This window comes from Manis javanica, chromosome 15 (assembly GCF_040802235.1).
Source record: "Manis javanica isolate MJ-LG chromosome 15, MJ_LKY, whole genome shotgun sequence".
NCBI lineage: Eukaryota > Metazoa > Chordata > Mammalia > Pholidota > Manidae > Manis > Manis javanica.
Window position 1 is genome coordinate 81,619,656 of NC_133170.1, and position 11,726 is coordinate 81,631,381.

An 11,726-nucleotide genomic window follows, 5' to 3' on the forward strand; every position below is an offset into this window, starting at 1 on the left:
TAAGAATATCAGGGCTACAGTGGGCCTTGCTACTCTGCCTTTTTCTAGAAAGAGAGATTGGGTTCTGTGGATGTTAGAAATTATCTTGGTGTAAAGAGATAATGAAACTATATCATTCTTAATGTCTAATACAAAGTCACAGATACAGGGAGTCAATAGAGTAAGGTACACAGGGGACCATTTTGAAACAACTTAGGTAGATCTTAAGTGTACAGGGTTAAAGTTGTACTGTTCGCAAGCTTGCATTGGCCACAATGGCAGTGGATAGAACCCCTCTGCAGGAAAGAGCCTCTGACAAACAGACATGAGATTTGAAGCCACCAACCCTGTACAAAGGGTAGAGCTTTCCATCCTGCCATCCCTCCTTATGTTGGCTATATGAGCTGCATGACATTTGTGAAGTTGTAAAGATGAGGGAGTCCAAATGGGTTAGGGTAAGAGCTGTCTGGAATATCTTTGTGGGATTGGGAGATACAGCTATTAATGGGTACTTGGAATTTCAGCACTTACTGGTCTATACATGCGCACGTCATCGTGCTTGACTTTGGAAACCCCTAGGATAACGGGTATTTCTCTAGCCTGGGATATGGAGAGGGGCTGAGGTCAAATGTCAGCTCTCTACTTGGCAGCTGTGTGACATAACCTCTGAGCCTGTACAGTGGGAATCAGCACCACCTGGCCTGCCGGTGTCACTGTGCAGATTTAGTGCCCCTTGAAAGCATTCCCTGCCCTGCCCAATACATAATAGGTATTTTCCTTACTTTCCCCTCTTGGAGTCTGTTGCTTGGGCCACTGACTGTCTCAAAACCAGGCGAGAGAGACCCTGTTTCTAAAGCTGGCCACTGGCTGAGGAGTCCAAGGGGGGAAGTGGCCTTCTAAACCTTTCCTAGGATCCTGAGTTCCCCTGGCTTCCAGGACCTTGCAGACCTCTCCCTGCTGGCAGCACACTCATTTTCCCATGGAGGGTAGACAGATATTTGCCCCAAGACTGGGGTGTTTACTCCTGTGTGTACAGGCCCCCCCAAAATGCTAGGTGGGCTGAGGGTTTGCTTTTTCCACACTGATCCGTTCTGACGGGGAACTCCAAGGAGTTCGAGAAATCTCAGCTGGAGCCTGACCTTTCAGGTCTTTATGAAGGTATTCTATCAGGATAGAAAGGTAGGATGTATTTTATTTAATTGTTAGCTCTTGTCCCAAGCCCCACAAATGTTAGGAGCAAGCCTTTGGACATAAATTCTTTCATCCAGATTCCCTTCTTCAAAATAAAAATAAGAAAATCATATAATCAGAATAATCCTCTTTTTGCAATCAATTTACCACCTGATGCAGGAATTCTCTAACACTTTTCTTTGTCTTACCCTAAGGATTGCCTGGGGTGCTGTTAGGCAGCTTCTGGACCTACACCAGTCCAACTGAATGGGGTGGGAGCGGGGGCAGAATGTGCATCTGAGAGTCATCACAGAGGCCTCCTGCCATTTGGGCTCAGTGCTTCTCAGCCCTACCTGAACTGCAAAAGTAACCTGGGGACTTTTTAGGAAAATCTTGCTGCTGGGGTTCCATTCCTTATAGATGTCATCATCATCTCCAGTGGCTGGGCCCAGGCATGGGTGTTTTTCAAATCTCCACAGCTTGCCCCCGCAGTGGGCCAAGGCAGAGAGCCAAGCCCGTCCAGCTCAGTGGCGCCAGCAGCAAGGACCTCAGTCCTCCGAGAGCCCGTCCTCCACCTCTCACAGGGAAAGATCTTCAGTCCCTGACAGCACTGTTCCTTGTTTAGCCTGATTCCAGCACCTGACACTTCTTTAGGGTATGAAATAGTGTTGGCTGCTACACACAGAGAAGGGGCGGTCCTTTTTGAAGTTTCTAGTTGCCGACTTTGAGATCTGGCCCCAAGAGGGACTTTTGAAAACTCAACCCAAGATAGCAGCTAACAAGTTCTTCCAGAAGTTTCTCTCCCACCCAACTGCAGACGTTTTTCCGTGACATCCTCCCACCCAGCCACGGTGATGGAAAGAGGGTGTGGACTGCAGGCTTCCTGGGCTTTTGGTGCTCCTTGTCAGGTGCTAAAACAAAGAGGATCATTATATTTCTTGGAACTGGTCTAACTGTCTATGTTTAAGATTAAAATCTAGGGAAGTGCATTTCCGTTTGACCCCCAGTATTTTCTGATTGTGAAAAGGGTACTAGCCTGTGCAGTGGCGCCGCGACACGGTCGCGGACTCCAGCTCCTCCTGTCGGTCCTTTAATTAGGAGACATTAAGTGGGGCTGCTACATATTTTGAGAATAAATAACACTATTTAAACTTAGGCAGCCTTAACCACTAACTTAACCGCTGAATTCTCGCTGCTACATGTCTCCTAAATAGATCGGCATCATCTTAACTAGGACTTAAAGTGCATCATCTTCGCTCCGGAGCTCAGAACCGGCAGCCGACGGGAGCCTTTGGAGGCTTAATGACTTTAATTATGGCAAGAAATACCTTCTCCCGGTAGGGAGGGGCGCGGCCGGCCCGGGCAGGGTCAGGGAAGGCCGGATGCGAGCCCGCCCAAAGGCCGGCCCCACTGGGTGGAGGGAGGGCCCAGGGACGTGGGCACGCGGAGGGGGCGTGGCCGGGGCGGGCTGGGGAGGGGGAGGGCCTGGATGGGTGGAAGGGAAGGAGGGACCCTGGGGGGAGGCTGCGGGGCCTCGGCGTTCCGAGCCCTGTTTGTGGCTTCGGCGCTTTGATCTCCTGCCAGGGAAACCTGGAAGGTCAGGCCGGGCTGCAGCCAAGCCCCGGAGCGAGGAGCCGGGTGGAGCGGGCAGGCTTGCACCTCCCACCCCGAGAAAGCGAGCCGCCTAGCGTCCCGCCTCGCTTTTCCCCTTTGTGGCTGTTGTGTGTTGATCTTCAGGCGGCGGATTAGGCACTCCAAGGCTTGGAAGTTGTAAACTAGCCAAATGCCCCTACAAGTTTGGTTTGGTTTGCTAAAATCATAAAATCACTTGAAGCCAGGTTATATTTTAAGCTGTATGCACCCCTTTCCTCCCTATTCTCTCCCCTTCAGGTTCCCCTAGAGCAGCAGGTGACTCCCCTGATGGTTTGTGTGTGTTAGGGTCGGTTCTCTTCTCCCCTTCTTGACACCAGTTACCCATGTGCTCTGGTGTGTGACCTCATTTCCTATGGAGTGAAAGGTTTCTGTAGGAAAACAAGGCTCTTGGTGAGACGGCCTTCAAGCCCCCTTGCCTGGCAAGAGTGTCCCTTGTAGTGCAGTGACTCATGCTTCAGGGAACAGCAGCTGACCAGCACGATCAAGAGCCTGGTGCCTGGGTGGTCACTGCTAAGTGAACACAGGGGAGAAAGAAAGGAAAAAACGAGGAGGGAGGGCTTAAAATCCACTTACTGGCCTCTAGAGGGAGGAGCACGAAGGGCCCAGGAACCCCTGCTATTTGGACTGGGGTGGGACCAAGAGAGGTGGGTAGGCACCAGGCGTGGCCAGTGTCTGGCGAGCGGGTCCCCACTGGCTGTATTAGTTCTCCGCCCCTCCTGAGCCTAGGAACAGGCCTGAGGTCGTGGCAGCACAAGCAGGGCTGGTTACCTGTGCCCTGAATTCCTGGCCGTGCTAAGGCCTTAGGGGCATGTGCCTCTCAAGCCTCTGCCTTGGTCTCTAACTGTGCCCAACGAGGCCACCTGTTTGGGAGTTTGAACTCTGCTGCTAGTTTCCCCGGAAAGCCAAGCTCTGGATCTGCACTCCAGGAGGGAAGGGCAGGTGGTGTCCACTCAGTTCCGGGTTGGCCCTCCTGGGTGTCTCCACAGGTGTCAGGGTGGACGCCATCAGTGTTTTAGGCTGAAGAAAAGCGAAGATGCCCTAAGTGATAATGGAAGGAAACTTCTCCATGTAAAAATCCGCATCTTGTGCCATGTGTGTGTGCCATGTGTTCCTGCGGAGATGCCCAGATAGTCACTGAGTCTGCTTTCCCTGGTGAAAGTTCTGAAGGGGCTCACATTCCTCCTGAGTCTGGTAGGAGCACGCTGCAAGTTCATGGGCATGGTGTCTAAGAGCTTTGACGTGAAAGATGTGCGCACACAGGCCTGCGGCTGGAAAAGAGCCACAGCAGCAAGGCAGAGCGGGCTGGGGCTGGGGCCGCCCAGCAGCAGTGGCGACTGCATTGGAACCAACCACCCATAAAAGGCCCATCCATACATGCTATTATTATACAGCCGTTGTGTGTGCATTAATAAGAATCCAAATCCTAAAGATCTGAGTGTGGAGAATCTTCTCAATTTAAGAGGCGAAGGAAATTGGAGATCAGATGATCAGGCGGAGCTACTGCCTGTGCTTGGAACGGCCGGGCCCATAGGTGTTTAATGGTCACCCCAAGGGCAAAGCTGATCCCCTTTTAGATCAATCAACAAACATTTCTTGTCCATTTACCCCGTGCCAGGCCCTTTCGTGGATTCTGGGAATTCGGCAGAAAAGAAGCCTGGCCCATTGAGTGTCCTCTATAGAAGGAGGCACTTTAAGGACACAATTACTGTGTACTGTCAGAAGGGCTGCAATTGTGGAGCACAGAGTCAGGCTGCAGGCAGCAGCAGTGTGGAGGGAATAACGCCTACGCCAAATGAGAGTTAGAAGAGGTAAAGGCTAGTGGGTGTGGGGAGTTAGTGCGTTCCTCAGCAAGGAGGAGAAGAAAGTCAGAGAACTGAAAGCAGCACAGCCGTTAGACTTGGGTTGGAGTGGTGAGCTTGCAGTGGGCAGTGGGAGATCACATCTTATCCTAAGCGCAGTGCAGGTGAACAAGACAATGACTCTATAGCATCTTACTACGCTGATGGACACTGACTGCTGTGGGGTGGGGGGGACTTGATAATGGGGGTGAATGTTGTAACCACAATGTTGCTCACATGAAAGAAACCCTCATAAGATTGTATATCAATGATACCTTAATAAAAAAAAAAGCAGTGCAAAGTCATTTGAGGAGAGTAGTATTGGTCAAGTCAGTAATTTAGAAAGGTCCCCTGCTCCTGCATGGAGACCACCCTGGGGGGCAGGTGTGATGGGCTACAGACCCCCCCGAAGGGAGAATATTGTGACTCACGTGAGAATTCTGGTGTGCTGGACAGGGTGGCGGCAATGGGGATGGAAAAACAATGGATGGATTTGGAAGATAGAATCAGCAAAGCTTGGTAAGCTGTTGGTAGGGGTGAGGGAAAAGGGCTGTGATTTAGCTTGGAGGGCTGGCCGGGCACCTCCCTGAGGAGGAAGCCCAGGTTGTAGAAAGGTAAGGATTAAATGAGGGGTAGGCCCATGGCAAGACCCCCTGCACTATGTCAGTCTCAGCACGGAATGACCCCCGATGTGTGGGACTGTGTGCTCCATTCTGGTAATAGCCACGGAAGGAACCTGGAGCAGAATGTAGATGCCAAGTCCTGGGAACCCAGCCCTGCGACTCTGGTGCCATTTTGGATTCTCTGCACTAGTGGTTTCTGCATCTTGGGTCACACTGCTGTGTAAGAGGTCAGGAGAGCAGAAATGAACACTCTCCTGGGTAGGAAGAAGGGAAGAGACCTCTGAACCCTCACCCTGCTCCTGGCTAGGCAAGATCTCCTCCTCAGGACAAGTGTGTAATGACAGATGCTTCTAGAAGGTCCTGGTTTGTAATCCTTGGGGTGCCTGGCACACTTAAGTTGGTCCTCTTAAGTAGTTATCAAATTGAGCCATATAATTCAGTGTTTTTCACACCAGTAACCAGTTCACATAAATTATGGTTATATATTCTTTAATAATTTTTTTCCAGCTTAAAATATAGATCTCCATGACATCCTTCAGCTTTCTCCCTGTGAGTTCAAGCAAGGGAGTTAGTAGGGATGATACCTGTCTTGTCTCAGCATACCTCACACCATGGAGCGGTGGGTCACAAACTGTCTGAAGGGATGGTGTTGACAAGAATCGCTGCAAAAAAGCTTTCTCTGTCCGAAAAAAATGGGATGCTGGGTAGATAAGAGCCTCTAGCATACTAATGGGCTCTGTAAATGTCAGGGGTAACTCTCGAATGTTCAGCCTTTCACAAAGGACACTGACCAAGAAGATGCAGGTTCGTCTATCACCCAGGCAAGGTATTTACATGTAAGATGTCTGCGCTTAGACTGGGCAGGACCACTTGTAGCTATTTATTGTAAGGATACAAGCCACCAGAATATGAGTATGAGAACATAAACACTTGTTTATAATAAAGAAAATAGAGAAATCCCCGAAATGCCTATTGTGGGACAATCTTACGCTCTGGTACAGCCATATAATGAAATAATATGTGAAGCTGGTAAGAAGAACATTTTTCTACATCACTGAATGCAATATTGCTGAGTAAATTGAGTTAAAGGGGGAAAATAAGAGTGCAGAACAGTGTATACATGCAATTTATTTTTCAGTATATTTTGATATGTGAGTATACATGCATTTTATTCCTGCTAACACATGAGTTAAAAAACATGAGAAGATAAAACCACACTGTTACATTACAAAGTTGGAATTCAGGGAGTAGTATATGAGTTATTTAAAATTTTGCACATCAAGCACATTATTTTTATAAATAGCAAAAACACTAAAGATGGTCACATTTGGGGGGAAATGCATTCTGATAAGAAAGTGGTAAATAAGCTGCAGAGGAGAAATCCTTCAACTCCTTGGAAATATAATTCTATTAGAGTTCAGAGACAAATAAGAAAGAACTGCTTTTGGCTAAAGAGAAGCACTTGTCGGTCTTAAGGGAAGGGTTGTACATGACCCTGACCTTGAATCAGCGGGGTAGATATGATCAACTCATTATAGTTCACTTGAGTTTCTTTCTGCATGTGAATTGTCATGCAGAGACTTACTCTCCTACTGACTTCTTTCCTAGCCAGCTCACCAACAGGCCAGTTTACCCAGGAAAATCTGTTGACAAAATTTGTCTTGTATTTATTATCTGTGCCAACCTTTCTTGTCATTACTGCAGATACATTAAGAGTTCACTGGGTTTATAAGGAGGGGCATTAAAATCCTATGTAGACTGTATTAAGATTCTTAATAATCTTCATATTCTTTGGCCCGGGGCCTCCTTCCTAAGGAAACTGGAAACGTAAGCCAAGATTTATTCAATATATTAGTTACAATAATAAAAAACTGGAATAACTGAAATACCAAAAATACCTGAGTGAGTAGAATATATGAAGGGATATACCACAACCTTAAAGATATTTACAAGAGTTTTTAATGACTTGTAGGGTACTTAGGATAAGTGGGAAAAAAATGCAAAATTATATTCAATAGAAGCAAAAAGAAAAAGTTTGCTTGGAGCCCCCATATGTCAGAACATCCTGTAAGAGGTTGAAAACGCGTTTTCATGTCAGCGCCAACAATCCAGTTTCCTTGGTTATCCTGTGGGACGAAGGGGATTTTTAGTCTCTTTTGGGTTATTTCCAACTAAGGTATCATGTCAAAGATTTCCTACAATAAAGATTAGGCACTGGGGACACCTCATCAGTACTTGACAAAGAAACAGATAAACAATAGCTGAAAAAATGGAGTCTGTGCCCCGAGACTGGAGAGTGGGTACAGGGTAGGAGCAAGCCTGGATGTAACTGCACACCCTGGGGAAAGGAACGGATCCATTCCTGACTGACATTCCTGCATTTAATTGAAACTAAGGCAAACTCTACGCTTTAACTCCCCCCCCCCTCCCACTTGCAAGGTGGTAAAGGGCCTATTCTTATCAGAATGCCCCATTCACATCCGGAAATTTGAGACCTCAAACATATCGATAGAAGCATTTCCTTAGGGGAAAACCACATCCAGGTTCAGGGCACAATAACCCAAGGGTATATAGTCTCAGGTGGACTTGCTTTCCTTTGGGATGGGAGTCATGCTTTGCAAAAAGTGGCAGCCACAGTAGGACAGCATCTCCCAGGCCTGGAAATTTTTTGCTTTGCAGAATGTAGGTTTGTGGACGTTTGCACTCCTGATACTTGTCTCAGTGGCTGTGGACACTGTCTAGCCTCGGGTCTTGAAGCCTTGGAAAGGTAAATAAAGGACCGTGACAACCTTTTATTCCACATTCTGCTGGGGCTTCAGGTCACCTGCTGGCTGGTGCCGACCTGGCCTGGCCTGATCTCAGCAGTGAAGGTGATGAGGGATGTCAAAACACCTGTGTGGTTGGGGTTGAGGAGAAGGGCATGCGGAGGTCAGTAAGGCAAGGCAGTTGGCTGCTTCTGGGAGGCCTCGCCAAGACTTCCCACCTCACTGCTGCTGCTTACACCCTTCTCATGCTCGTCTTCCCACTCCGGTCTGCACTCAGACCAAGGTTAACTGTGCTCTCCAACTGTAGCCAGTTAACCAGTGACCTTCATCTCGCAATACCCACCAGGTTGCATCTTTCCCATCCTTTCTTTGAAACAGCCTCATCTTGACAGTTTGGAACTTTAGTTGTATGAGTTTATAAAAACAGGATTTTTGGTGATCACAAGACTAGTAACTTCCCAAACGTGGTTTAGATCTGTTTTGAAATACTATTTGGGCCCAAGCTTGAGTAGGTAAAGTGGTGAATGATCTAAGATATGAAGATTGGTTCAAGGAATGTGCCCCATCAATTTTAAAACTGAAAATGTAGGACAAGGTGGAAAGTATGACCAGAGTTCTGTGTGTTTTAATCTGCTCTGGTAACACTAAAAGAAATGTGTCTTTCTCTAAATATGAATTATTCATGGCCTATTTTAAATCCTGAGCTGGTTCCTAACAGGCAAGTTCCCCACAGGATCCTGGGTTGACTCCCCTTCTGTCCAGTTCTGGAATGTGCAGAAAATAGAACCTTATTTAGTATTAAGCATAATTACATTAAACAAGATTTAAGTTAACTGTGAGAATTACTTTCTTAAGCAAAATATTTGTACTTGGGTCCTATGTATTAGCCTGGTTGTGTCTGAAGTCAAGCTATCCATGGGATTTAAGCATCTTATTCTCAATCTGCTCTTTTCACTATAGAAACCAGGAGGTCAGCCCTCCTAGATTTTGTTAAAAATGTCACTTAAAAAGTACCTATCGGGAATGGGGAGTGCCTCACCTAAATCCGTGAGATGTCCACGTCCTTGTGGAGCAGGGAAGCCTGAAAAGGGGGCAGACCCCGTGGCTGAAGGCTTTGCACTTCTCAGATCCTGCAGCCTTTCATCCCCCTGCCACTAGGCTCCCCAGGTGCACCAGCTTCAAAGCGGGAGGTGCTGGGTGACGGATCTGAACACACATCCCCTCGGGAACTGTTTGATGTGCTTGATCACGAAATGAAAGCCAAATACAGGAATGAGAGGGCCTGTTTATTACCTCGTTTTTTTTGGTGCTGTTCCCTTGGGGCCCTTCTACATTTAGGGAAAGAATGTGTGAAAAAGACTGGGATACCATCTGAGCGGAAGACACAGCCCCTGTACTCACTGTTAACTCCAGGGCCCGCCAGCTACTGACTTCAGACAAAGGGCCCTTGGGGCCCAAAGAGCTTCCCGGAGGAAAGTGCCACCACCTGGCCTCAATGATGTGCCCACAAGTCCTCTTGCTGGAGCAGATGACTGGGCCGCCGCAGCCCTTTCTCTACTGTTCTGGACCATCCTCCAACTCTCAGTTGGGTGGCCAAGACTGGGGACTGGAAGGGACCCTAGTCATGATAATACAGTCTCCCTCCTCTTACTGGTGGGGAAACACACTGAGGCTGAGTGAGATTCAGGGACTTACCCACCCCTGACTGACAGCGTGCTAGTGATGCAGAGTGGCGTGGCCAAGCAGCAGAGGAGACTGGACATGCAGTGAATCTCAGTTTAGCAAGAACGTCCCAGCAGGAGACCAGCTTCTGCACAGCACCCACAGTGCCGAGGTGGTTAAGTTGCGGGGGCCCCGCAGCATCCGTGAGGATTTCGCTGTCCTGCTCTCTGGTACAAAGGACCGGGAAGTGTCTTGTTGTAAAAGCTGTGGGATAAGCCTGCCCTCTAGTGGGCTGTGGAGCCGTTTCTCTGTTCACAGGCTCCTCTACTTAAACACAGCGTTGCTTTTTCATGCTGCATCCGTGTAGAGCAGTAATTCCTGTGGAAGGAATTCACATTTTTGCCTTTCTCGAGCACTCCCACTCCGGCCTACAGAGACTTCTTTGACCTCTGCGCGTTCGCCATCATTTGCCCATCTTATAGAAGGTTTTGTTTTTCGTTTTCCCACGTCAGAGGTGTCTTACTTCCCTAACAAGATTCAGGTTCCTAAAAGGCAAGGTTATGTCTTATGTCTTGTTCTTCCACAGCTTCTACCCTGTTGTCCGTTTATCTGGACATGAATTAGAGGTCCCTTTGGAATGGAAAGGAATCCTCTCCCATCCCACCTCACCCACCGTTTGTCATTTGTTCCTAAAACATTCTCATCCCATCTCTCTGATCAATAGCTCCCCACGTGATTGAATCATCAGAATCCCTCAGAAAATTTTCAGAACTCAGTTTCCTGGGCCTTCCTCCAAGCCCGCTGAATCAGTCTCTGTGGTTTGAGCCAGGAAATCTGCTTTACAAACTTCCCAAGTGGTTTTTGATGTGCAGCCAGGTTTGGCAGCCAGCTGCTCTAAATCCCCATTTACAGTTATTTCCCATAGCTTTTCCCCTGACAGCATCCCCACAGGTCTGCAGCTTATGTCAGTTACTAAAACTGTTTTGAGATTTCTTCAGAAACAGAATAGTGTGCTCTTTTAACTGCAGCACTGGGGGGCGTAGGCAGGAAGGACCCCAGAAGCAGGACCCAAGGCGCTCACTTTGGTTGCTAGTGGCTCTGTGTTCGTAGCAGGAAAAGCCCAAACCAGTACCTTCATGCTGACCGGGCAGGTTGGCGATTTGTTTTGAAGGTTTAGGCTGGATAGGGAGATGAGGTTAGTTGAGTACCCAGTTATTTATTGTCACCTATTCTAACTCATCTGGTTCTCGGAATAACCATGCAAGGTAGAGGGCATTGTCCTTTTGTCTTGTTAGGAGATGGGGTCACGGAGGCTTAGGGAAGCTGGTCACTTGTTGGGAACTATCAGATTCTGCATTTGAATGTAGGTCTGATTTCCAAGGCCATTTTTGCAAAGGTAAGGCCCCAAGTGCCAACCTGCTCTTTTTCACCCTGCCAGGCCAAGCGAGCTGTGCAGCGGGGAGCCACTGCGGTCATCTTTGATGTGTCTGAGAACCCAGAAGCTATCGACCAGGTAGGCCCCCCGGGCCACGCCGACGCCGTGCCCTCCCTGGGAGAGGCCCTGCCCTTAGTCAGCTTGACTGGCCGTGGTCACGCTGCCTTGTTTCAGGGCCTTTGCCCTTATCTGTTGACATTAGATGTTTTGGACATCGGACTCCAAGGCAAGTGTGTTGAGAGGGGCTAAGAGCCAGGAACTAAAGGGCTTGGGGGCATTTTCAAAGACCCTTCTGGGCCTTCAGCCTGCCCATCGTCCTCAGCCTTGTCCTTCTGGGAGCTCCAAGGCTGGGATGTCTGAGGATTTGTAAGTGGGTATTTGGTGTTCTTTTCCTCCAGCCTTTTTGTCTCTCTTCTGTTTCTTAAAACATGTCTTCCAACCAGGACCATCTCTTCTTCCTTAGCTAAACCAGGGCTCGGAAGACCCACTTAAGAGGCCGGTGGTGTATGTGAAGGGTGCAGATGCCGTCAAGCTGATGAACATCGTCAACAAGCAGAAAGTGGCTCGAGCACGGATTCAGCACCGCCCACCTAGAGTGAGC

The 11,726-nt window shown here is 48.4% G+C and overlaps 1 protein-coding gene across 10 annotated transcripts in view; it reads left to right on the top strand.

Annotated features, from left to right (window-relative positions):
- ZNRF3 (zinc and ring finger 3) overlaps positions 1-11,726 on the top strand; it is a 181,948-nt gene that overhangs the window by 158,939 nt on the left and 11,283 nt on the right. For all 10 annotated transcript variants that reach the window (XM_073222583.1, XM_073222586.1, XM_073222581.1 and 7 more), the window contains 2 exons: positions 11,129-11,203; positions 11,589-11,720. In XM_073222583.1, the coding sequence (XP_073078684.1) occupies positions 11,129-11,203; positions 11,589-11,720 (207 nt within the window). The remainder of the gene's footprint in view (positions 1-11,128; positions 11,204-11,588; positions 11,721-11,726) is intronic.